The 27,448-nt window shown below is 53.8% G+C and overlaps 1 protein-coding gene across 1 annotated transcript in view; it reads right to left on the bottom strand.

Annotated features, from left to right (window-relative positions):
• The window catches only part of ATP6V1B1 (ATPase H+ transporting V1 subunit B1), a 73,025-nt gene that overhangs the window by 30,886 nt on the left and 14,691 nt on the right, over positions 1-27,448 (bottom strand). The window contains exons 2-3 of the mRNA XM_074991644.1: positions 9,793-9,848; positions 91-189 (exon numbers count right to left, since the gene is read on the bottom strand). Of these exons, the coding sequence (XP_074847745.1) occupies positions 91-189; positions 9,793-9,848 (155 nt within the window). The remainder of the gene's footprint in view (positions 1-90; positions 190-9,792; positions 9,849-27,448) is intronic.

Below are 27,448 nucleotides of genomic sequence, written 5' to 3'. Positions count from 1 at the left end.
TGTGGGTGCCAACGAGGCAGGTTTGCGGCCTCACAGACTCCAAGGATCTGGGTGCGGGGGGCAAGGGCGTGCTGCCCACGGAGCACTCACCTGCACGATGGCTTTAGTCCCCACCACTTCCAGGATCTGCCCGCTGCGGCTGGTGCCATTGGGGAGGGTGAAATTGACAATCTCGGCATACTGGGCGAACTGCGCAGAGAAGCAAGGCCGGGGTTAGCATCCAAGCAGGGAGCACCTCTCCGCCACGGAACGGTCACGCCACAATCGGCCCCCCCATCGGTACAACGAGCAGGCGAGAGCCGGATCCATCCCCATCACCTGGCACCTGGGCTCAGGGGGAACCCGGTGGGTTGGTGTGCCCTGGTCCCTGCCTGCAGCTGACCAGCCAGGAGTGTGTCTGTGGGGTCCTCCAGCAGCAGGAGCACTGCCCTGATATTTACTGCCCCAGAGCCCTGCCCTAGATTGGCGCCTACCCGTGCCTGGTCTAATATTTGCAAGGGGCTCCTGGCGTCCCCTGCTGCTCCTTCGTGCTCATCTCTTCCTGCTGTCCCCCGGCCAAGCCTCCTACCCTGCTCTGCCTTTTGTACACATCTCCTTGGGCCCCTTCATGCTCCCTGCCAGGTGGTCCCTTGGCCTGGAGTTCTCTCCTTCCCACCTGGGAAAGGTGCTCTCCTCGCTCAAACCCTCCCTTACACCTCATACTACGCACTGCTCCGGGTAAGGCACCAGGCTGGGACTCAGGAGATCCGAGGGCTATTCCCAGCTCTGCCACTGACCTACTGGAGAACCTTGGGCAAGTCCCTTCTTTGCCCCGCGTGCTTCACGTACCCCTCTGCAAGGTGGGGCTAACACCGCTCCCTCGTCTGTTTAGCGTGTGAGCGTCCCCACCCAGCTGGAGTGCTGCAATTTGTGTCGGCCTCTGATGCCAGGGCAGCCTAGGGACACTTAACAAATCGTTAGCTGTTCATTAGGAGCTGCTGGCTGATTGCTCACTACCGCTTGTGCTGAAGAAGGACACCCCTCCTGGGTTAGCTGAAACTCACGTCACAAAGCCAGTGCATGCGAAATCATAGATGTAATAGGTGGGGAGGCCAGATGGCTCCACTCTGATCCGCTGGTCTGACTTCTGGCATGGCACAGGCCGGAGAATTTCACTGGGTGACACCTGCACGCTGCCCTGGACCTGGTGCTGGAATAGCTGGGTTAGCGGTTGAGACCTTCTCTGCTTAGGAGCATGCTGGGCTGGCATCTGAGCCCTTCTCCGCGCAGTAGCTGCTGAGACCCTAAGCGCTTGGCTCTGATACGTTCAGCTCGACTGCCCTCAGCCCTGAGATCCCTCTACGGGGGGCAGGCAAGCAACACAGGAGTGGCTGGGGCAGAAGCGTCGGGGTGGGCACGCAGTGTCCCAGCCCTCCAATGTTACCCAGCAAACAGCTGCTGAGCTGTGCCGAGCCCATGGGGCCACATCTTCACACCTCCCACCACCCTGGCTAGCCGGATTACTGAGCCCACAAGTCAGCCTGCCTGTGCCGCAGCCACACCTTCCTTCCCCGTGTGGACACGGCCCCGGAGTTAACAGGCTCCACATCCCACTGCTGCTCCCCTCGCTTCTATGTTTGCTTTCTAAGAACATAAGAACATAAGAACATAAGAATGGCCATACTGGGTCAGACCAAAGGTCCATCAAGCCCAGCATCCCATCTGCCGACGGTGGCCAATGCCAGGTGCCCCAGAGAAGGAGAACAGAAGACAAGTGATTTATCTCCTGCCATCCGTCTCCTGCCCTTGTTATGAAGGCTAGGGCACCATACTTTATCCCTGGCTAATAGCCATTTATGGACCTGACCTGCAAAAATTTATCAAGCTCTTTTTTAAACCCTAATAGAGTCCTGGCCTTCACAGCCTCCTCGGGCAAGGAGTTCCACAGGTTGACTGTGCGCTGTGTGAAGAAAAATTTCCTTTTATTAGTTTTGAACCTACTACCCATCAATTTCATTTGGTGTCCCCTAGTTCTTGTATTATGGGAAAAGGTAAATAATTTTTCTATATTCACTTTCTCCACACCAGTCATGATTTTATATACCTCTATCATATCGCCCCTCAATCGCCTCTTTTCCAAACTGAAAAGTCCCAGTCTCTCTAGCCTCTCCCCATATGGGACCCTTTCCAAGCCCCTAATCATCTTAGTCGCCCTTTTCTGAATGTTTTCTAATGCCAATATATCTTTTTTGAGGTGAGGAGACCACATCTGCACGCAGTACTCGAGATGTGGGCGTACCATAGTTTTATATAGGGGAAGTATGATATCTTTTGTCTTATTATCGATCCCTTTTTTAATAATTCCTAACATCCTATTTGCCTTACTAACTGCCGCTGCACACTGCGTGGATGTCTTCAGAGAACTATCCACTATAACTCCAAGATCCCTTTCCTGATCTGTCGTAGCTAAATTTGACCCCATCATGTAGTACGTGTAATTTGGGTTATTTTTTCCAACATGCATTACCTTACACTTACCCACATTAAATTTCATTTGCCATTTTGCTGCCCAATCACTCAGTTTGCTGAGATCTTTTTGTAGTTCTTCACAATCCCTTTTGCTTTTGACTGTCCTGAACAACTTGGTGTCATCTTCAAACTTTGCCACCTCACTGCTTACCTCATTTTCTAGATCATTGATGAACAAGTTGAACAGGATCGGTCCCAGGACTGAGCCCTGGGGAACACCACTAGCTACCCCCCTCCATTGTGAAAATTTACCATTTATTCCAACCCTTTGTTTTCTGTCTTTTAACCAATTGTGGCTCGCCGTCCTTCCCTGAAGTTGCCTAACTGCGTAAGTACCAAGGGATGGGCATCCCCACCCCTCCAGCAGCCCGCCTCCACTTCCCCTGCCTGCATGCCCCATCCGCTGGCCTGCTGACTGACACGGCCTCTGCCCCTCTGCGCCCGTCAACGCTGGATTTTCAATCTCTAGTAACAACTTTCTCTGCAAACAATCGACCAGGTGGCCCAGATCTTACTCATTTCCACCCTGCCTGGGTCAGATCGAAAGGTGCTAACGCACAGATCTGTGATGTTGCAACTGGCCAACAAAGCCTTCATTTATTTCCAGGCAAAACCCCTTCCTCTAGCTCTGGGGCAGCTATGTATGGGACGCAGGCTTTAACCTTGGCTGCCTGTAACTCAGGAGCTGCCCTGTAGCCGCTGAAGAGAGCACGGCCAGCAGGTTACAATAACAGTGAAAAGTCACAGATGGATAGCCACGTTGGACTGGTCTGTAAAAACAGGGAGGTCCCATAGCCCCTTAGAGCAGCGGGACTTCTCTTTGGGATAACAGTGAACTCATTCAAACAGGTGACTGTGACCCCTTATCGACAGACACACTCTGAGACTGGGGCTGGCTGCAGAAATCTGACTGCCCAGCCCTATGCCAGGTGCCTGTCACTGTGAGCACACGGTGGCCTGGTGTAAGCCTGAAAGACATTCACATGGGTTTACTAGGTGATGAGGAAGTGGGTCTTACCCAGGAAAGCTCGTTGCCTGATAAGTAAAATTGCTCGTCTTTAAAGTGTTCGTTAGAGGTTTACTCTGTTAATCTGTTTCAGCAAAAACAGCCAGAAGTCCAGCGGTGCCTTAAAGACTAATACATTGATCAGGGCATAAGCATGGAGCTGGAATTCATATGCAAATTTGACACCATCAGAATGGGTCTGACTAGAGACAGGGAATGGCTCTCTCATTACAGTAAGTTATTTTCTCTTTAGGTATTCTCACCTTCTTGCCACTGTTGGAAGTGGGGCCACACCTGCCCTGAGTGAATTAACCCCGTTAACTCAGTTGTAACGCTTCCATCTCTGTCTGCATGCATATAACCCTGCTAGCTGAATCTCTCACTTCTTGCAGCTGGCAGAGTGAGCAACGCCTGCAACTCACCAAAGCTTGTGCCCTAATGAATTTGTTAGTCTGTAAGGTGCCACTGGATGCCGGGTTGTTTCAGCCAGGCTAAATCTGCCCTGAAAATGCAAGATGAGGACATCAGTGTCCACTAGAGGTCACTTGGTCCAACCAAAGTGACAGGATTTTCCCATCTCCTAAAACCTCCCTGTAGCAGTAGCTGCAGCCAACATATGTAGTCAGTTTGCACAAGGGCTATGGTCTGTGCTCCCTGGTGTCAAGAGGGAGGTTTCGCTCCAGATTTTCACTGCAGAATCCAGCAGTGGGGAAATACAGGGATTTCAAGCATTGTGTAGCACAGCCACACAGAGGGGAGGGGATGCAAATACCTACGTACGCAATAAGAAAGGAATAGTGTAAGAAAAGGCATCCAGCTGGCTTTGCAGGGTGGCCTGTAAGGGGGAACAAGCAACACACTAATGAAATATAGGTCTGGAGGGATTTACCTGGAGCAATCCTTTAACATTGCTTTTGTGGCGTGGTTGTGTAGCTGTCCTCCCGCTTCTGATGTACCTATATTTTTTGCTGATATTTTTTGTGTTTGGCTAGTTGGTCTTCAAATCCTTTTTTGGGCAGCCTAATTATACTTTTACAACTCCCCTGGCCAGGGTGTATGCTCCTGTCTAGTTTCCTCAACAGAATTTAACTTCCAAAGGGTTCTTTGTTGGCTCTAACCCAAGGATTCCCAACCTATGGGAGATTTGTTTAGGGTCGCCAGCAGCTTGGAGCTGCACGTGGCTTGTGAAGAAGCCATTTGCAGCTCCTTAATGCTGCCACACCCAGCAGCTCTCTCTATCAACAGAGGCGCACTGCAAAGACTCCACCTTTGATACTCCTAGCCATCCCAGGCAAGCCACTTAATAGACTCTTGGGGTGTGTCTACACTTGCATTCCTCTTTCAAAAGAAGTATGCAAATGAGGTGAATCGAAAATGCAGATGGAGTACAAATTTGCATATTTGGTGCCTCATTTGCATATTCTTCTTTTGAAATAAGAGAACCATCAAAAGTAAACCCCATCTTCGAAAGAATCCTTCTTCCGCTTAAATAAAGGGAAGAAGGATTCTTTCGACGATGGAGTTTACTTTTGAAAGAGCAGCATATATACTGGTTCTCTTCTTTCAAAAGAAGAATATGCAAATGAGACACCAGATATGTAAATATGCACCTCATTTGCATTTTCTATTTCCCTCATTTGCATGCCTCTTGCGAAAGAGGAATGCAAGTGTAGACACAGCCTGAGTACGGGGTTTAAGCTGGGGGACTGTGTGGTGCGCGAGAGAAGTAGTTTGGGGATGAGGGTCTTTCCCCCACCACACCTCAAATCAACTATAATAAAATAATAATTAACTATAATAAATGTAAATAAATATAATAAAGCCTCTTACAACAGGACAAGCCCAAGAGAGAAACCAACAGAACACCACCAGCCATCACCTACAGTCCTCAGCTAAAACCTCTGCAGCGCATCATCAGGGATTTACAACCCATCCTGGACAATGATCCCCCACTTTCACAGGCCTTGGGAGGCAGACCAGTCCTTGCCCACAGACAACCTGCCAACCTGAAGCAAATCCTAACCAGCAACTATACACCGCACCACAGTCACTCTAACTCAGGGACCCATCCATGCAACAAACCTTGTTGCCAGCTCTGCCCACATATCTACACCAGCAACACCATTACAGGACCTAACCAGATCAGCCACACCATCGTGGGTTCATTCAGCTGCACATCTACCAATATAATTTATGCCATCATGTGCCAGCAATGCCCCTCTGCTATATACATCGGACAAACTGGACATTCTCTACGTAAAAGAATAAATGCACACAAAGCAGATATCAGAAATGGCAATATACAAAAACCCGTAGGAGAGCACTTCAATCTCCCAGGCCACACAGTAGCAGACTTAAAAGTAGCTATCCTGCAGCAAAGAAATTTCAGGACCAGACTCCAAAGAGAAATTGCTGAGCTACAATTCATCTGCAAATTCGACGCCCTCAGCTCTGGCTTAAACAAAGACTGCAAATGGCTGGCTAAATACAGAAGCAGCTTCCCCTCCCTTGGTGTTCACACCTCCAGATCAACTGCTGGTAGTAAGCCTCACCCTTGCTGACTGAGCTAACCTTGTTATCCCCACCCTTGCTCTGGCTTATTTATACCTGGCCCTGCAGATTTCCAAGACCAGCATCTGATGAAGTGAGTCTGTGCTCACGAAAGCTCATGCTCAAAACTTTTCTGTTAGTCTATAAGGTGCCACAGGACCCTTCGTTGCTATAATAAATGTAGGGTTATTATTTTATTATTATCCATGTATTTTCCCCTTTGCTATGAAATAGCTTCTATGAATACACAAACATGAGGGGGCACAATTTTCTATTCTTGCCACAGGTGCAAAATTCGTTAATTATGGCCCTGTTCCCACCCTCAGCTTTGAATTGCCGTGGGTCACCAAGTCTTTCTGAATTGCCAGTGAGGGTCCCTGTCTGGAAAAGGCTGGGAACCGCTGCTCCAACTGGTCCTTTTTCTTTGTTCTTTAGCCACAGCGGCACTTCTTGGGCCCTTTTACTATGCATTTTATTTTGGGGTCTACCTTTGAGTCGAGTCACTATTTGGGTGTGTTGGAAAAGCTTCCTTGCAGCTTGCAGGCGTTTCGCTTTGGGACTGTACTTCCCACCTTCCACTTAATGAGTTGCTTCCTTGTAGTGGTATTCCTTTTTCAGAAATGAAATGCCTCCGTGGAGGGCTTCTTTGGTGGTTCCCCTCCAGACATTGCGTTTGATTGTACTATGGTCGCTATTAACAAGCAGTTAGCTATATTCATTCCTTTGGACCACAGCCTGCTCTCCGCTTAGGATTAAAGCAAGAATTGACTCTCCCTTGTGGGTCCCACACTCACTGCTCCAAGACACAGTCATTTACAGTGCCAAGAAACTTTCTCTCTGCCTCCTGTCTTGAGGGGACATGTCCCCAGTCAACATGGGGATAGTTAAAATTACCCACTACGACTGAGTTTTCTCTTTCTATAGCCTCTCTGATCTCCCCAAGCATTTCACAGTGGCTATCACCACCCTGCTCAGGCAGCTGGGAGTATATCCCTACCACTATCTTTTCATTACTCAGCCATGGACTTAACCTCCAGCGAGATTCCATGGGGCAGTTTGGCTCATGTAAGATTGTTACCGTCTCTGACTACGTTTTCTTTCACACATCACACCACTCCCCAGTCGGCACCACCTGGTCCTTTCAATCTATATTGTCCCTGGTATGACTCTGGCCAGCTGATTAGCATCATTCCACCATGTTCCTGAGAAGCCTTTTGTATCAATGTCCTCATCTGAGACCAGGCCCTCAGGGTCACCCACTGGAGAATTTAGACTTGCAGCAGTTGTGCGTGAGCACTTATAAAACGCGTCACATTTTAGTTGTCTGCCCACACACACACACCCCCCCCAACATGCACACTCACCCACACACACACCATACAGCTCCCTGGCTCTCTGCCCTCCCCAGACGGTGCTCAACAACCAGCTCTGGCGGCTGGGCCAGGCCAGACCCCCCTCTCCTTCCCTGGTGGGTGGTAATTCAGAGCCAGGGCTCATGGCGACCCCTCCTTCCTGCACGCCCCCTCCCTGCCTACAGGTGCCGCTAGGTTACCCCTACCACCCCCCAGCTGTTCGGGTGCTGGGTGCAGAGGGGAAGGGGGCCGAAGGGCTCTTCCTCTTAGTTCCCTTGATCTGTCCATACCAGATTGCAAGAGCCACCTCCTCACCGCCTCCAGCCCACGTCCTCAAAGGCCCCTAATCGCTCCCTGGGGGAGTCAAACCTCTAACACCCTTTGGTGGACCAGGGCCACAGAGACAACCTAACACCTCTCCAGGTCCTCCTGAGGAGGAAAGGAGCTGCAGGCCTGGCACAATGCCCTGCCCTCCTCCCTGCTCTGCACCTGGGCAGGGCCCGGTTCAGCCTCTTGAGGGTCCTGAGCATGACAGCAGGACTCCAGTGTCTCTGCTCCCCTCTGAAGTGGGTGGTGGCTGGGACCCGCCCCTCCCCATAGCGCCTCAGGTGAGACAGGGGCAATGGCTGGGGCTCATTCTGTCCCCAGAGGAACAGGAGCGGAGGGAGCAGGTGCCAGCCAGGACTCACCCCAGCAGCCAGGGGTGTAAGTGTTTGGGTGAGCGCCCCAGGCCCACTGCGCTACCCGCAGGCTCCTGCGCTGGTCTGGTGTCAGCAGGGCAGCCCCAGACCAGGGGGGCCACTGATAACACCCCACTGAGGTGATCGGGGCAACCCCTTTGCAGAGTTATCGGTGCAGATTCAGGCATTGAAGATGTCGCCTGGGGCATGTCTCACGCTTTCCTTTGCACCTAGGATTCACGTGACTCCAGGATCTGGGGCCCAGTACAGGCCTGGAGTGCCTCAGACTTCCTCTGCTTTTCACTTGTGCTGTCCCCACCCTTCGTTTTGCCAGCGGCACCTCCTGGGCCACTCTGCTATGCGCTTGACCAGGGAACGCTGCCTGGAGTAAAGCAAACAATCCTGCTGCTGCTGGTACACTCCCTCTGACCTCCTATCTCCTTCCTGGGCCCAGCCCAGCTGTCGATCAGAATCTGAGTCACTCGCCCTCCTCTTCTTCCGCCTATATGCATGGCCTAATTCCCACTGCCTTGCACCTTAGTCTCTGCCCACTCCCCTGGGACAAAGGACCAGGGATCTGTGAGCCGCCCCTGGGATGAGGTGGCAAAAGGCCAGTCTGGGCCATAGCCCCTGGCAGTGCCAGGTGTAGGGCATGGCTGAGGGAGGGAGGCAGGGGCAGAGCGTCTCTGCGCTGTGGTGACGCCCCTCAGCTGGAAGCGGGGATTGGGGGCTGCTGCAGAGCCACCCTGGTTCTCCCCTTGCTCACTGACCCAGCTCAGATCAGGGCCTGCTTATGGCCATTTATGCTCCCAGAAAAGATGTGCTGCCGGAGGAGGGGCTGGGGAGATGGTGCTGGGGGAGCCGGACCCTGCCCCCCACTGCTCAGCTGGGCGAGGCTGGCCCTCAGCAGGTTCACACCCATGCGCTCCCCGCTCCCCGCATGCTGGGTTCAACTGCAGCACCATCAGGCAGGGACCCGCCACCGTCCAGGCTGCTGGACATCTGCTCCGCGATGCAGTCGGGGTGCCACCTGCTCTGGCTCCACTCTTCCCGGAAGTGGCTGCCGGGTCCCTGCAGCCCCAAGGCGCTGGGGCGGCCAGGGACTGGGAGGCTCCACGCACAGGTCCCACCCCCTGTGCTGGCTCTGCAGCTCCCATTGGCTGGGGAGCACGGCCAATGGGAGCTGCAGGGGTTGCACCTGGGGGCACAAGGGCAGAGATTCCCATGCAGAGAGAGCTGGGGGCTGCTTCCTGGGAGCCATAGCAAGCACCACTGGGACCCCGTCCTCACCCCCCCCCGCTAGAGCTCTCACCCTCCACCTTGTGCATGTCAGCCCCCTGCCCCAGCCCGGAGCCTTCTCCTGCACCCTGAACCACAGCTGTCTGGTTCCACCCAGAGCCCATAACCCAGCCCAAGCCCCAAGCCCCTGCCCCAGCCCCAGCCTGGAGCTTTCTCCTGCACCCTGAACCACAGCTGTCTGGTTCCACCCAGAGCCCATAACCCAGCCCAAGCCCCAAGCCCCTGCCCCAGCCCCAGCCTGGAGCTTTCTCCTGCACCCTGAACCACAGCTGTCTGGTTCTGCCCACAGCCCACACCCCAACCCCCTGCCCCTGCCCAAGACAGCACAGGACTGAGGCAGTGCAGGCTGCCCAGTTGTGTGCCACAGGGCCAAGTCCGGCCAAAGCATTTCTCTTACCTTGACGTTGTCCAGCACCACCAGTGGCCCATTGACGCCACACACCGTCCTGTACGCTGTGGAGCAAAGAGGGCGGCGTTAGAAATGGGCTCAGCTACGGCTGGTCCTGGCATCAGCATGATGCACGGAGTCCCAGGAACCAACCTGTGGTAGCTGCTCTACCAAAAGGCCAAAGCTGGAAGCTTAGGCGCTGCCAGAGCAGCTCAGCGCTTGGGCCATTGGGCTGGTCTCCCACCTCGCACAGTTGGCAGCATGCTGGAGAAGCAGGTGTGAGACCCCTAAAGTGAGCAGAAGTGGGGTGGGCTGCCCCTTCAAGGGCTCATCCTATGTGTAATATTTATATTGTGGCAGTGCCGAGCAGCACCAGTGACAGATGGGGACCAGGGTTCCCTGTGAGCTGAGTACTTGGGTGGTTGCCTGGGAGAGATTCAAGTGCCACCCACCTGATTAGCAGAGCCCACAGCCACCCACCACGGACAGCGTGTGTGGCTATAGGTGGTGCGCATCTGCACATCACAAAATTTATTCTGCCCACAGATGGGAAAAATTAGAGGGAACCTAGACTGGGCCTATACGGTGCTAGGTGCTGTACAAAAACAGCCCAAAAAGATGGTTTCTGCCCACAAGGACCTGTTAATGTACATTAGAAACTAGTCAAAAATCTTAAGCACAAGGATTTAACCCCTTCCTAGGTCAGTGTTAATGGTCTCTGTTAAAGAGCTCTGGCTAGGCTACATCTACACTTGCTATGGAAGATGGACCGCTTGGGTTTGATCTTCCGAGGCGCCGTTTTGTGCAGGTCCACCTCAATCCCGGAACTCCTCGTGAGCCGCGAGGATTAAGGCAAGTTGAGGGGAGGAGTGCCCCCGCTGACCTGCCGTGAAGCCAGCCACGGGAATTGATTTTTGGTACGCAGTCAGCATACCAAAAAATCACACAGCAGCCGTCGACCTTCCAGGGGAGCGTAGACGTAGCCTTCGTCTCCGCTTAAACTTCATGGCCCTTAACTGCACCCCATCACAACGAACTCCACCAGCTGCTCACACACTGTGCAAAACACGTTCCTTTGCATCAGCTTTGAATTTGCAAATTCCCAGGCTGCCGCCTGGTTCTTGTGTTGAGACTAGAAGCTTTCCTCTGTCTGCTCTCAACAGTTCATTGTTCTGCAGATTTGCATCATGGCTCTTCATACTCATCCAGGTTCTAAAATGAAGAATCCCAAACTTTCCAAACTCGCCTCCTATGAGGCCAGGCCCAGACCGGAGGACAAAATTGATGTAAGATACACACCCGCTCCGTGACTTGTGTAGCGGAGTCGATCTGTCTTCCATCGATTTTCTGTGCTGTCTCCACAGCGGAACGTCCACAGGAAATGTTCTCAGGGCAGCTGGTAGGGGGCATTGGCCACTGGGCATCTGCAGCCTCAGAGCTGCCCAAAAGGAGCCTCCTGTGGTCAGTGCAGCTGGCACCCCACACGTAAGATGGGGTGGGGAGTGGGTAGCACTCCACGTGCCAAAGGGACTGAGCCAGCATCCTGACTGCAGCGAGACAGCTGCTGGTTCCTCCCTGACCCAGGGGGAAGGGCCAGATGTTTCACCTGAAATATGCTTGGTGGCTTCCCCACCCTCACCCTCACGACATCACTGAAGTCCAAGTAAGAGGAGAGTTTTCCGCCATTGAGTTGCCTGATTGGGTAACCCCAGGACTGGCTTCATGGCTAAATCCTAAAGCCTCGATCGGGTTCTAGGATCTGGAATTATTTCTGCATCCCATGGAAGTGTCGCAACCCCAGCATCCAGCCCACTGGAAAAGGCTGATTCCCAACACGTGTAAAGAACATGTGTGTGTGTGTGACAAAGAGAGAGAGGGCAAAATGTGCTTTACTGGATGGAACTGGAACTGTTCACTTGTGTGTCATAGGCTCCGTACTGCCAGAAGAGATTCTCCTTTAGCACAAGCATGCACGAACCATGCGTTTGGAGCAGGGAGCTCTCTCCCCATTAGCAGCAGGTAGATTCAGGTGCCTGTGAGGTGTGGTTTAGTGACACTGCTGCATTGCTGGGCAACGGGGGATTTGTTACAGAAGGGGAGATGGCTGCTGTCCTTTCCAAATCCCCCCGGCGGGTCTGTTACCAGGTCGATCAGTCAGTGCTCCTTTTATCGCCCACGAGCTACAGCTACGCCGGACATCTCCTCCAGCCCAGACCCGGGTGCACCCAGCCCCTGCCTGGCCCCACATGTGCAGAGCCAGGAATTCCTCCAGCTGCCCTTGCGCTGATCCCTTCCTGGGAGCGCGCTCCCTCTCTGCCCCCCGCCACGCCTCACAGCCTCCGGTCCATTCGGCCTGACGTGTATAGCCCCCACTTCTGTAAAGGTCACAACCTGCCCAGCAGGCCTGGAAGGGTCGGCTCAGTGCACCTGCACATCTGGGAGCCCAGGCCCAGTCTACGCCCCCAGGCCAGGAGCGGGGGAAATGAATGGCGATGGGATTCCCTACCTTGCTACATGCCAGATTTCAGACCCCTTCACCCCAGAGGAGAGGGCTCCCTCCCCCCCACTGGCTGACCCAGCCCCAGCGGCAACCGCAGAGCCAGGCGCTGAGCTCACAGGCGCTGCTGGAGGAGAAGCGACCGCCACGAAGGCGAAACGTACGTCAGCCTCTCCCCCACACCCTGGCGGTGGGGCTGCCTCAGCATAGTTAACGAAGGCACAGGCCCTCCGCCCCTGCGTGGCAGCGCTCTGGTGACGTATCCACCCCGACCGCCGAGTGACCGGGAGACAAGTCAGTTTATCGCTTCAGAAATGTCACAGGGCTTCTGTCGGAAGCTGTGAAAAGCAGCTCGCCGGCTCACGCGCTGGAGAGAATGGCCCCGTCTTACTCAGCCGCTCCCTGGGCTCAGCCGCGCCAGAGCGCTGGCGCTTTGGGGCTAGCGGCTCCTGCTGGAGCCAACGGGGCAAAGGAAGGAGCTGGGCTTCATCATCACCAGCAGGAGAGTGGATCCAGTCCCACCCGTCAGGCCTGGGAATCCCAGCCACGGAGCACGGCGATGCACAAGCGGGGGCAGGCAGACTGTGGCGGTGCACAAGTGCCGCTGCGATTTGGCCTGTAGCCTCTTGACTCCTGGTGGCCAGCTGAGAGACAGAGTGACCCAACTTGAGTCTCAGCTGGCGGCAGGGGCGGGGGCCGGGGGCAGCTTGTGGGTCTGGCTGGCAGAAAACCAACCAAACATTATTGGTAGTATCCAGGTGCCCAGTCATTGCCCCCAGCCCCACTGCGCAAGGTGCTGTACAAACCCAGAACTAAAAGATGGAATATGTCCCAAGAGCTATCAGACTAAATCTTATATAAGGACCCGCAGATGGCTACAGACAGAGGGAGGAGCCTGAACAACAAGAAGTCCTGTGGCGCCTTATAGACTAACAGATATTTTGGTGCATAAGCTTTTGTGGGCAAAGACCTGCTTCATCAGGTGCGGGTCTTAGCCCATGAAAGTTTATGCTCCAAAATATCTGTTAGCCAATAAGGTGCCAAAGGACTTCTTGTAGTTTTTGAAGATACAGACTAACGCGGCTACTTCTCTGATACTTATGCCTGAACACTGAGTGTATCAGTCAGCACTGAGACGGAGGTCTAGGTAAGCTGCCTGGAGGAAGACTGCAGGGCTGGCAGCTAGAAAAATAAAATCCCTCTTTCTACTTGTAAGTGAAACAGACGTGATCTGGTTTCAATGAGCCAATGAGCACAGAGCTCTGCACAGGCATTCATACAGAGCAGACACCAGTTAAACTGAGTGTAGCATACAGCCCAAGTGGGCATCTGAAAAGAGCCCAAACCTCATTCAGCCATTGAAATCTGGATTCAGATTTTGCAATGGGGGTGTTCCCAGAGAGGCTGCAAGGATGCCATTGGTTCTCTGAGAAAAACAAGAAGTCCTGTGGCGCCTTATAAACTAACAGATATTTTGGAGCATCAGCTTCGTGGGCAAAGACCCGCTTCGTCAGACGCATCAGTGGTTCTCTGCAAGACCTTTGCCTCCATTCTGCTTCACAGGGGTTTATGTCTTGGAGTTTCCGAGGGAATTTCAGATTCTTCTTAAGACAACACTCCAGATGCAGCTCAGCCCAAAGAGCTGTGGGAATCCCAAATCTCTGGGGTTCGGCTGGAGATGGCCCAGACTGTCACCCCTGAAAGTTCAGGTCCCCATCCTGTCTTTGCAGCTGGCCTTCAATGCAATGGGCCAGGACAAATGCCCAGGCCCCAGTGCCCCTGAATTGCCAGGGAGGTTGGATCTGAAGCTGAATGTTGTGCCTTGGTTCCTTCTGCAGTTTGGACATGAAACGTGAAATCCTGTCTGGTTCTAGCCTTGGCTACCGCAGGCTTGTCAAACCCCAGTGACACCAGGCAAGAATCAGGTTAATGTGGCTGGCTTGCCAAACGTTTTGTGTGTCTGCCATTGCTGCTTTGCCCTCCCCAGTGGTGACCGGGCCATGCCTCATTTTCCCCATCTGCGAAATAGGGATATTAAGTCTTCCTTCCTCCCATCTTGTCTGCTCAGGCTGCATGAGTTGCCAGGCCAGGCGTGTCACTTGCTAGCTACCCTGCCTATCTTACTGGAGCCTGAAGGTGCTAAGACAGCACTCCCAGAGCATGGTGCTCTCTGTTCCGATCTCCTGGCGCCTTCACTGACCCTGGTGCAAACTGGTGAGACGTGGCCAGGGTGCTTTCCAGCCCAGCACTGAGCAGGAAGCAATGGAAAGCTGTTGAGAAATCCCACCCTTGAGTGATCTACACCATGTACCTCGGGGTCTCCTGTACCTTCCTCGCGGCACCTTACGAACACCACTTGAACCTGACAACACCTTCCTCCCCAAGCACACGTGAATGCGCACAGCTGCAAACGCCCCTCTGGTTGCAGGACAGCCCGAATCCAGGATCTGGCTGCCTGACACAGCCCATCTGTTTCGAAATGAGACCTGCCAGTTTGCTGCTGCCGACACGTGTCCTGGGGAGCCCTTTGACAGCCCAGCCGGCTTCTAAGCTGGGGCTTGGAGGAAGGGGTTTCTGGAAACGGCTGACCGCTGAACAGCAGTGTTCGGCACGTAGGAACAATGAGCTGGTCAGACTCGGCCAGACCATCTGCTTTGTGGTCCTTCCTTCTGCCTCACTCCACCTGCTCAATGGCCTAACCCCGGTGTTCCCTTCCGGCTGCAGTGTGTAAGGACAGAGCCGGGAACCTTTGAACAGCCTGCGAGGCCTCTCCTGGCTGTCACAGCATTGCACACCGTGTGTCTCAGCAGCGAGGCCCTGGCAGTTGCATCAGGCCAGCGCATGTGGCCATTCGGACTGTCACTCTCCGCTGTTATTGGTATTGCTGCGTAAAAAGCAAAAGCCACAACACCATGGCCAGTGCATGAGCCTGCAGTCGGTGCCTCCCCTTCCATCAGGCACCTGTGCTACCAGTGCCGTATGATGCCTTGGAGGAGTGGGCGATTTCTCCCTGGTCCTTGCAGGGGGTTAGTTCCCATGCAGAAGTGTCAGGATTTATAGCCCTGGAGATGCATCTGCCTCAGTTCTTCCTGTAGCTGCTTAGTTCATAGGTCTCTGAATTGCTTCATTTGAACCTCACCCTCTGGGCTTCTTGGCTGCTTGGGGAGGTGGGAGGATTCCACTGGATACCTACCCCACAGGGCTCCAGGGGGCTGGGGAGGGAGTAGCCTGGCTCCCCCTTGGAATCCCAGCCTGGGCATGGGGCCAGGCCTTCCAGAGCGGAACAGAACCCTGTGGCTAGGAGCTGACGGGCAGGATCGCCAGCGAGGATCAGGGCTGTCTCCCAGGCATGAGGACAACCCGTCCCTTGGTTCAGGAGTGAAGACAAAGGCTCTAAGTCAATCGGAGTCAGCCCCAGGCTCTCCTGGGCATTGGAGCAGGCTGTAATTTCCCACGGCTCACTGAGGGCTCATGCCTTCCGCCAGGCGTTCGGCTCCAGGGGTCCTCAGCAACCGCCCAGCGAGTGGAAGGAGCATCGGGTGGCTCTGGTAAGACCTGTTTGAGATGCAGACCTGCCTTGGCAGCTCACAGCCAAGCCTGTGTTATCTCCCAGCATGCAGAGCACCCGTGTAAGTCCGTACAGGACTCAGAAGTACAGATCCAGCCTGTCCTTCCTCTCCGTCTCTCTGAGCTGCCGCTTGCCCATTCAAATCTATTTCCACCAGCTCTCCACCCCGACTGACCAGCCCCAGGCTGTTTTCTGTCCATCACGGTCACACCTCTGCCCTGTCCTGCCCCTTTGTGTGCCTCTGCTGGGGGCAGGCTGAGTGCTGGGTGGCCTGATCCTCCTTCCCTGTGCTGCCGGCCCGGCACAGTCCGCGCTTGACCTTTGAGCCACTTGGATGTACCTCCATGTACCTGGCCCTCTTCCCAGGAGCAAATCCTGGCCAGCAGCTGAGCAGAACTTGGCTTTGCATCAGCATCTGCTCTGTTATTATTTGGCACCAAAGGAGGTCAGTGTCCTGCAAGCCCGGCAGAGCCAGGAAATGCCTGAGCAGTGACTGTTCTGCTACAGAAACGACTGTGCTTTCTGCTCTGGTGGTCTCTGTACAAGTACAGGTGCTTTGACTTTTCCACTTGGGCAAAGGCACATTTAAGCCCCATCCTTCTTTCCAAACCGCAGCTGTCTGCTCTGATTGGCTCTCAGTTCCTCCATCCTCAGGCACAGCCATCTACAGAAGACCAGCCAGCTTGGGTCAGATCAATGACCCATCTAATCCGGTATCTTGTCTTCCGACGGTGGCCAGTGCCAGGTGCTTGGGAAGGACTGAACAGAACAGGGGTATTACCGACTAATCTATCCCATGTCGTGTGGTCTCAGCTGGGAGCCAGAGGCCTAGGAACATCAGGGTATGGGTTTGCAAGTCTCTAGACTAGTCCTGTGCTCACCATGGTATGATACTTTTCTCCTTCCATCATCCCCTTGAGTCAAGGATCTCAAAGCACCTTCTTTTGCCTTGCCCGTATTCCTGGAGTTCATTGGCTTCTCAGGCTCAGCAAAGGCATGAGGGTTCTCATGGGGCAGTGGAGACAGAACCAACCTCTGGTATGCTCCCAACCAGCGTTCCCTGCAAACTGAGCGCTGGGGCGGCTGTCCAAGAGAGGGTCAGGTTCCAGCCCGTGAAGGCTGAGGCCCAAATAAATGCGTTAGTCATTAGGGTGCCGCAGGACTCCTTGTTTATGCTGAGACAGAGTGACACAGAGACCCCGCTGATGCCTCTCTCAATGCTGGCTCCTGGGGGAGAGTTACAGCACAAGAGGGACCCCAGGTCTGACCCAGTTGGGCCATACTTATGCTCTTATACGATTTCTCATCTGAGACAAGGCGGGTGATGTAATAGCTTTTCTTGGCCCCAATGAAGCTGCACTGAACTTCCCCTCAGGTGGACACCAACAGGAGCTTTTGCCTGGTTTCACAGAACCATAGCATTCCGGGGCAGGAAGGGACCTCAGGAGCTCATCTCAACCTGGCTGCAGCTTTGCAACATGCTAGGGAGGATTTCTTGCAGCATTTGGGGTTTTCTGGGGGCATGTGGAGGGAATCTCCCCTCTGTGTACTGGTCTGGCTCAGTCCCACTTAGCTGGGGAGACTGACATAGTCCCAGCGTACAGGGACATGCCACCCCATCTGCAAAGATGCTTCATAGAATCATAGAATCGTGGAAGAGTAGGACTGGAAGGGACCTCAAGAGGCCATCGACTCCAGCCCCCTGCCCTCATGGCAGGACCAAGCACTTTCTAGACCATCCCTGAAAGCCATCTCTCTAACCTCTTCTTAAATAGCTCCAGTGATGGAGATTCTACCACCTCCCTTGGCAATTCGTTCCAGTGTTTGATCACCCTGACAGTTAGGAACTTTTTCCTAATGTCCAACCTGAACCTCCCCTGCTGCAATTTAAGTCCATTGCCTCTTGTTCTATCCTCAGAGGCCAAAAAGAACAAGTTCCCTCCCTCTGCCTTATGACACCCTTTTAGATACCTGAAAACTGCTATCATATCCCCCCTCAATCTTCTCTTTTCCAAACTAAACAAGCCCAATTCTTTCAGCCTTTCTTCATAGGTCACATTCTCTAGACCTTTGATCATTCTCGTTGCTCTCCTCTGGACCCTCTCCAATTTCTCCACATCCTTCCTGAACTGCGGTGCCCAGAACTGGACACAATGCTCCAGCTGAGGCCTAACCAGCGCAGAGTAGAGCAGGAGAATAACTTCTCATGTCTTGTTCACAACACCCCTGTTAATGCATCCTAGAATCATGTTTGCCTTTTTTTGCAACAGCATCACACTGTTGACTCATATTTAGCTTGTGGTCCACTATAACCCCTAGATCCCCTTCTGCTGTACTCATTCCTAGGCAGTCCTTTCCCATTCTGTATGTGTGACACTGATTGTTCCTTCCTAAGTGGAGCACTTTGCATTTGTCCTTATTAAACATCATCCTGTTTACCTCACACCATTTCTCCAGTTCATCCAGATCCTTTTGAATCATGACCCTATCCTCCAAAGAAGTCGCAACCCCTCCCAGCTTGGTATCATCTGCAAACTTAATAAGTGTACTTTCTATGTCAATATCTAAATCGTTAATGAAGATATTGAACAGAACCGGTCCTAAAACAGACCCCTGCAGAACCCCACTAGTTATACTTTTCCAGCAGGACTGAAAATCATAAACCAAACAAATCAGTGCTGATGTTTTCCATCTTCCTAGCCCTCTGCGAACTGGCTGACCCTTGTAAAACCTCTGTCCCTGCCCACATGCCAGGTTCTCTGCCTTGCCCATGACCAACGAAGGCATTAGAGGCAAAGCCGGAACAGAAAGCAGGGGCTTTGCTGCCCCACGTGTACATCTGGTTTCCACCCAAGCCAATGCTCCAGGTAAAACACCTCCAGATCTGACTTTCCAGGTGCACCTCGGAACCCCACTGGGCTAGCACGTGGGCCCAGTAAGAGCCAGGCTGTGCCCTTCCGTGTGTGCAGGACAAAGGGATTAGACCGAGCTGCACCTGGGGACTGGAGACCTCCAACGCTGAAATTCACTGACCTGCCCCTGCTCATGCAGCAAGTGTGTGGAAGAGCCTGACCTACCCTCCTCAGCCAACCGTCCTGGCCTCCACCCTCCTGGTTCTCCTGTCGCCAGAGGGGTCTTTGCTGCCTCCCCGCTTGCCCCCCTGACCTCCCACCCGCACCCTGGGGATCCTCCTCCAGGAGATGCTCATGCACCTTTACCCCCGTCCCACCTTGCAATCAGCCACCTCCGTTACGCAAGTCCTGCGCAGCGAGGCCCAGCCGAACCCCCTCCTGTTCTGCAGGCAGGGAAGCAGGTGGGAGGAAGTTGTGGGGTCGGGGGACCACTGATCTCCCCTCCTTTGTCTCTGCTATTCCCCACGTGACCATTCTCCCTGGTATTTCATTCCCCTGTTTCACACCTACCCTTTGCTGCTCCAGCTGCGCTCTTCCCCCTGGAGGTTTTGTTGGGGGCCTTTTCTTCTCCCCTCGCCATTCCTCGCTGGCCCTTGCCTAGGAACCACCCACACCACGCAGCATGGATGGCGCAGCCGGCCGGCTCAGTCCTTCCTGCCCGTAAAAGCAGCTCCAGCTCCGCGCCCTCTGGTGCAAGCTCAAGGCTGGGATCCCATCCAGGGAACTCCCTGCCTTCCAGGCCGCTGCGGGACGGGGCCCCTCCTTGCTGCAGAGGCATGGGATGGCCAGGAAGAGTCCACTCCAACCTGAGAGCCGCTTCTCTCCCCTGGGGCAGGACACTCCGCCCACAGCTGGCAGCAGCATCCCCTAGGCCAAGCCTGCCAGTTCTCATCTCTTAGTGCTCCCTGCCTGGCTCAGCAGCCCGCAGCCAACTTCCATCGCCCCCAGGTTTGCTCCTGTGCCCTTTGCATCTTCCGCCTCCGCTGCTGCCGCTGTACCGACCTGGCATCCCTACACTGTCCTGGCTTCCTGGCATGGCACAAGCACATCACCCTGTCTTTGAGTCCCCTCGCTGTCTCCCAGTCAGCTCCCGATGCACATCGCAGCCTTCTGGGTTAATCTGCACAGCCAGCGAAGGCTCGAGCCTCAGCCAGAGCGAAGACCCAATTTTGCTATGGGAAGGCCCAGGAAGGAGGCTGTGAGAGCAGGGGCCAAGTGCTCCCAAGGGAGGGAACCGTCTGGAGGACAGCCAGCCAATGTCCACCTTTAGGAAGAGCTACAGAACCTCCCTGGTGGAAACCCTTCTGCTCCATGCGAACGGCGTTCCCAGCACTGACACCCGTCGGCCCAGGAAACCCACCAGCGGCCTCACAACGCCCAAAGGGAAATAACAATGAAAAATCTCACACACACACACACACACACACACACACACACACACACACACACACTCCGTGCTAGAAGAGAGAGGCCAGAGTCTCCATGACGTCCACTTGGACCATTGTTACTACAGGCTGACCCTCTCTAATCTGGAAGTCTTTCATCCAGAAACATCTGTAGTCTGGCATGAGTAGAGTTAGCTGGACAACCACTTATCATGGGTGTGGCCAAGTTTCCCACGGTCCCATAAAGTTTGTTCCCAGCCCCCAGTCCTGGCTCTCAGTGTTCTGTGCTGTTAGCTGCAATTTACCCCTCAATGTCTTCTAAGAGCCCAGTAAACTGTGGATGTGTCGGTCAGGTGGTAGACAATATTGACCTCCTGTGGTCCAGCAAATCCTTTTGTCTAGCACTGGTCAGATCCTGAGGGTGCCGGATGAGAGAGGTTCAATCTGTACCATGGATCTGATGCGCAAGGCGCTCAGAGAGAACAAGGATGGAAATGAGAATATGACCCACAGCTAGACCTGGGCCTTGAGGCGGGATCCGAAGGGGAGACAGTTTAGAGAGGGGGTGTGTGCCAGGCACATGTGCCTTGTGGAAGAAAAAACACAGAGGCCGACAAACAGCCGACCTGGGACAGTGGCCGCGTCATGACGATGAGCCAGACCAGCAGACAGGTGAGCGTGTGGTAGGGTATGTCTGCTAGCAGCGGGGAGGGGGCAGGTGGGCGGTGCTCCAGCACAAACCCACTGGGCTCTCTGGGTGGGTGGCTGGTTAGCCCGAGCCACCGTTTTGGCGACATCTCTGTTTGTGGTGCACTACCTCCGGTCCCCAGCTGCCATGTAGATGGACCCATCAGAACATACGAACGGCCACATTGGGTCAGACCAAAGGTCCATCCAGCCCAGTGTCCTGTCTGCTGACTGGCCAGTGCCGGGTGCCCCAGAGGGAGTGAACAAGTCTCCTGGTATCTGTTCCCAGCCTCTGACAAACAGGCCAGGGACACCATTCCTACCCATCCTGGCTAACAGCCACCGAAAGACCTAACCTCCATGCATTTAGCTAGCCTTTCTGGACCCCCGCTAATGTCCTCGTCTTCACAGCATCTTCACCTAGCACATACCCCTAGAAATAAGGGCCAGAAGCTCGGACAGAGTCAGTCTCAAAATGTATTTTTTGAGGAACACAAAAATGGTGCTTTTTTCTTTTCTTTCCAATAATTATTAGAAAATTTTTCTGATTTCCTCCCAAAACGACCTACCAACTTTGTTTTATTTTCGACATCTAACAACCTACTGGTCTTCGACTGCCAAGCCATGAAACGCATCCAGCCTTCCAACGGCCCAAGTGATCTTTTCATGAACAGATCCAGCGGAGGGAAAATTTTCCCCCCAGTCGAAAGCAACTATTTTTCATAGCAAAAAGCTTTAAGGAACAGTTGTCAGCCAGGTCTGCTTCAATGCCCCCATTTGCTCGAAATGGCACACGTGTGCTGTGTACCCTGTCCCTTACTGTGCCAAAACGAGGCCTCTCCCAACCAGGATTGTTCTGCTAGACAGCAGATGGAGCAGGGTTTCTCTTTGCTTGGGACTACGCTCATTTATCCACCTGTTGCATAGGACCAAAATGCCAGATTGTGGCTTTGTGGTTTTGTCTTTACTGCGCGACGGGGCCTGGGTCTGCCGCACACATGGGGCAAGCCTGCTGCAATGAGGAAGTGACAATGCCTGGCAAAACAGAAAATAGACCTGGAGCATGTCATGATGAAAATCCGTCACCGGGAGGGCCAGTGAACGAGTGACGAGAGGAAGAGGGGAGGACGGGGGAGAGAAGATGGAAAAATGCAGAAGGAGGAAAGTGGAAACGTGTGGAGAGCGAATGAGACCAAATGAGAAGGCGAGGGAGAAAAAGACCCTCCCCCCCACCGGAAAACACCAATTCCGATAATTAAGGGGTTGAACTGTTACAAAAAGAGGCCTGAACGCCTGGGAGGGGCGGCCGGGTGGGTGGGCTGTGATTTGGGTGGAAATGGGGGAGTCAGGCCCAGGGGAGAGAAAGCTGCGGAGGGTGATGGCCAATCCCGCCCAAGGAGGGGAGGGGAAGGAGTACAAAAAGAAAGTCTTTCAACCTGGCCTTTCCACACCCCCCTCCCCAAATTCACAGCTCCTGTCACATGCAATCTCCATTAGCCCTGACAATGGCGCCCTATGAGCTCCCCCTGGGGCAGGAGGGGGAGCCCAGCACGCGGGGCGGGCCACGGAGCAGAGGAAATTGACCATGCTGACAAAGGGGACAACCCGCCCAGCTACACCAAAGCACTAATTGTTTCCAATCATCCAGCCTCTCCCCTCCCCAGCCTCGCCCCCCTTCCCCTGGCATCCCTCCGGTGGGTCCTCTTTGCGGAGTGGGGCTAGGAGAGGCCTTGCCCGAGCTTAGGGCTCTGGTGCAAAGTGCTCATTTCTCAGCTTGCGGCTTGGCAGAGCGGCTGCCTGCCAAGTCTCAGCCTACGGGGGTGGTTTTGGCTTAGCCGCAGCTTGGGCTTGGCCGCCCGAGACTCAGGGTTGCGCCTGGTCCCCATGGGGGCAGTTGGAAGTGTTTAAGCAGGAGGAGGAAGGAAAGAGTGGAGAAATCACGAGGACCTGCCATGCTCTGTGACACACACAGGCCCACGAGCATCTGTGGAGAGCACCCATCCCCCAGGCGTGGAAATCGACACAAGGGGCGAATGATAAAGAAAGGCTGGAAGTAAACAGCCAGTTAGGATGGAGCAACCGTCGCCGGCTGGCGCTGGTGTGGAGCGGGCCCCTGAGCTGGCAGGAGCCCAAACAGAGCTCCCTGCTGTGCCTCTGACTTGATCTGCAAGGATCCCTGGGATAGTAGTGATGGCCACAGCTGGGTTTGTATGGCTGGACCCTGGGTGTCCAAAAGGGTCACTCAAAATCTGATCACTCGAAAGGCTCAAGCATCTATCAGAGTGAGTTTTGCCTGCGAAAGGTGATGCCCAAATAAATCTGTTAGGTCTTTAAGAACAACAAGAAGTCCCGTGGCCCCTTATAGACTAACAGCTGTTTTGGAGCATCAGCTTTCATGGGCAAAGACCCGAAACGGTCCCCGAAACGGGACGTCTTGTTGTTTTTGACGATACAGACTGAGACGGCTCCCTCTCTGATATTAGTCTTCAGGGTGCCCCAGGATTCCCCGTTGTTTCTTTGGATCCACAGTGACCCCTTGGAGATTTAAAAAAAAAATCTCATGAGCCTTGATGATGCTGGGAGGAGTCTGAGCCAACGGTATGTGGCAGGGTGGGGGGAGGTCTTTTTATTAGCCACCTGGTCTTTGAGACGTGGGCTTATTTTTTGGCAGGAGGAATGGAACGGGGTGGGTCTACAGCCTGACTGTCCTTTGCATAGGAAAGCTGAGATTCTCAGGAAATCACAGGACTCCAGCAGCTGGGGCTTTAGGAAAAGCACCCAATCTTGCAAGAGTCACGATGAAACCGTCAGGATTGGCGAGCTGGCCAATGGTCAGCCGGCCAATGGTCAGCCCTCCTCCCCAGTCAACGTTCATAACTTTCCATGACCCAGACATTTCCCATTTCAAACTCTCTTCCCAGTGGCTTTGCTACTGGTCTGTATGCACTGTGCAGCACGTGGCCTGAGCAGCGAGCAGGGCGTACAGGCAGGCACACCCTACATGGAACAGGAGTTGATCCATGCTCAAATCCCGGCTCTGTGGCAGATACACAGGGCCCAAGTCTCATTTACACTTATCTTTAAAGGGCCCTCGAAGTTTGTCCCCCCTCTGCAGGGCCCCATTCACTCTGCCAAAGCAGCATAAAGGGAGGGATCTCTGTGTCAGTGAGATGCAGGCCCAAGAAGGACACTTGACTCCTGCTGCTGAGCTGCTCTGTTTGGCCACTTGTAAAGCCGGGTGATAATGTTTGTGTCTCTGCCTCACTGGGGTGCGTAATGTTTGCAAATATAAAGCCCAGGATCAGTACCGGACTGTCACCGTGCTCACTCGAATACTGCCGCAGTGGGTGTGGGAATAAAATTCAGGCTCTTCTGCTCTGGAAACCCCGGTTCCTTCTATCTGAGCTAAAACCAGCACCACCCTTAGCAGTACAGGGCCCATGACACACAGTTTCCAGTCCACTGAGGGCTGCGGGGCACATCCACACTAGCCGATTTGTGCCAGTGCTGACATTTCTTATTGCTCTTTCCTAGTTCTGGTATTTAAGTAACATTAAAAACCCTGGGGATGGTGAAGTGAGCGGCTCCAAAAGGCAATACGGTACCAAGGCCCATCTCCTAACAGAGGTCGCAAATCACATCAGCTGCTCTAATTGCGCGTTCCTCGCACGGCCAAGCTGCCAAAACGGCCGTAAAGCTGCAGTCCACATGCAGGCGCCAGACTCGTGGGATGCGTCTACACTGCAGAAAAACACAGTCTTGGAGCCAGGCCAACTGGCTTGGACTCATGCTATTGGGCTGAGAAGCGCCATGGATGTTCGCACGGGGGGTTGGGACGTGATGCCCAAAGTGGGGGGGAGCGTCTCAGACTCAGAGCTCCGGCCAAGCTATTTTTAGCCTTGTAGCACAGTTAATCAGTTAATCAATTGCTCCAGTTCTGAGATCAGCTACAGAGATGTTTTTGTTTGCTTGTTTTGCCATGCAGCTATACCTCTGGGCTCTATTCCCTGCTTGCCACTGCTTGACTGAGTGCCCTTGGGCAAGTCACCGTGCCTCAGCTTCCCTAGGTGTGACACGGGAAGCCTGAGCTCTATCAACCCTGGGTGAAACAATGGCAGTCCATGGAGCACCACGGTACAGCCAAGGCCGTCAGTGTCAAAATGCAGCAGTTTCCAGCAAATTCTGCAAGGGGCTAAGCGCCTTTGGCACCCAGAGTTCGGGGCACTCCGGGCCTTGCAGGACCAGGCTCCGAGCCAGGCCTGTAATGCTGAATAATCCGTTGCGCAGCGTCTCCTGCTCCACAGCTGAGTTAAACACCCAGCCCCCCCCGCGCTCTCCGGAGAGGCTTCGAACTTTCCCGATGCTCCCTCAGAGACCAGCTTGGGCTCTTCTGCAACCTGCCTATTGTGCGATGTGTCAGCTTGTGCAGCGCTGTCAAACACATTGGCCTATGCGAGCCGACCGGACCCCGTGAAAGGCCCAGCGGGGGGTCACACTCTATGCCACTAATTAGGGCCTGCAGTAGAGGGTTCCCAGCCACACCTGCACGGTCATGTGACGGAGGCCCCAGAATGGCCAGCTCGCCCAAGCGTGAACCCAGTGAGCTAGCCTGGAAAAAATGCAGGGCTCGCGGTCACGTTTTCTGTCAGACTAAACAGGCATGGGCCCTCGGCGGGCGGGGGCAGGACCCCAGCCCGGTGAACTTGTGAGCTGGCTGTGCCCAGGGCTCTGGCTCTAACTGGCCCCCTGGAGGAGACAGCCCCGGCTGCCGCTGAGAAAAACGTGTGTTTCATGAAACCTTGCAAAGCCCCTGGAAGGCTGATTTTCCTGCCCAGGGTGCAAGAATATTGCTCAGCTTTCGGGGTGCTCAGGCCAGGGGTCCCTCGAATTTTTCCTCTTTGTGGGCAGATTAAGCTTTGTTCTGTACACCCAGGCCGGCGCGGCTGTGCACCACCAATAGAAACTGATGCCATGTGCTGTAGGCACTCTGTTAATCAGCTGGTCGGCCCCTGAATCTCTCCTGGGGGGCCGTCCAAGTGCTCAGCTCCCGGGGAACCCCAGGCAGCAGGAACATTCCAGGCAAAGCCGGTCTGATCCAGGACCGGCCTGAGGTGCGAGTGGTCTCTGTCAGGGGCCTTGCTCTGACCTGGCCAGCCTAAGGAAGTCCTTAGCCCAGTGGCTCTCAGCCGTTTACTGCTGTGACTGCATATGCAGCACTCAGCTAGGAATATCCCTGTCACTAGGAATATCCCTGGTACGCATGGCCCTGAGGGATCTCACATGGGCAGCAGCCATGGGCTCATTGGCCCACAAGCGGTGTGTGAGCTGAGACCTGCTGCCTTTGACTCTAACCTCTTTGGGGCAGGGGCTGTCTTTCTGCCCTAAGGTTGTACGGCACCTCAGGCAATGGGGTCCCAGGTCGGGAATGTGGCCGCTATGCAAATAATAAAGAGCATTGGGAGAGCATACAAGTTCACGCCTTTTATGGTGGAGTACGACAAACTTAGGAAGGGGGTGGTAGGATGGGGTTGTCGGCTGCGTCTGGGTTTGAAGACCCATGAAAACTCTCCCTGTCCTGTGTTTCTTATGAAGTGCAAGAAACCTGCATTTACAGAACACTTTTTTCTCCTGAAGGCTCCCACAGCCCTTTATAAATTGGAATCACTCCACTTGTCCCTGAAGTGCGGCCACTTCTGGGGTGGAATGCAGCAGCTGTTTAATAGCTCATGGGCAGCACAACACAACAGTTTAGGACATGAATGGAATATGAATATGTACAGTGTTCTACATAACAGGGGTTATTTTAGGTCAGTAGGATGAATTGTCCCACGTGTTTGCGAAAGGATTTTCAGGCTACGAATGGTCACAATCACATGCAAAGTGCTCCACTTAGGAAGGAGCAATCAGTTGCACACACAGAACGGGTAGCGACAATTGAGGAAGGAGTACTGCAGAGAGAGACCCAGGGGGCATAGTGGACCACAAGTTAAATATGAAGCAAAGCACAGCAGCAGAAATGTAGTGCTTCTGCTGCTTTGTTTTGTTGGAGTACAGACTAGCACAGCGACCTCTCTGTTACTAAGTTAAATATGAGTCAACAGGGTGAGGCTGTTGCAAAGACGGCAAATGCAATTCTGGGATGTAGGAGCAGGAGTGCTGTCAGCAAGACACAAGAAGTCATTCTTCCGCTCTACTCAGTACTGAAAAAGCCGCCAGGGATGTGTTATGTCCAGTTCTGGGCACCACGTTTCAAGAAAGAGATGAAGAAATTGGAGAAAGTCCAGAGAAGAGCAAAAAAAATGAGGAAAGGTCTAGAGAACATGAGCTGTGAGAGAAGATTGAAAGAATGGATTCGTTTCGGCTGGAGAAGAGGAGAAGACTGAGAGGGAACACATGAGAACCTTTTAGGTTCCTCTCAGGCTAGGACAAGAAGCAATGGACTTCAGTTGCAGCAAGGGAGTATGAGGTGGACATTAGGAAAAAACAAACAAACGAGCTTCCTGATGTCAGGGTGGTTAAGCACTGGAATGAATTGCCCAGGGAGGTTGTGGTATTTTCCCTCATTCAAAATGAAAGAGTGAGGGAGACCAACACCTCTCATGGGTGGTCTAAGTGG

This window comes from Carettochelys insculpta, chromosome 4, assembly GCF_033958435.1.
Source record: "Carettochelys insculpta isolate YL-2023 chromosome 4, ASM3395843v1, whole genome shotgun sequence".
Taxonomy (NCBI): Eukaryota; Metazoa; Chordata; order Testudines; family Carettochelyidae; genus Carettochelys; species Carettochelys insculpta.
The sequence above is the reverse complement of the archived record's forward strand: the minus strand, read 5'-3'. Positions and strand labels throughout refer to the sequence as shown.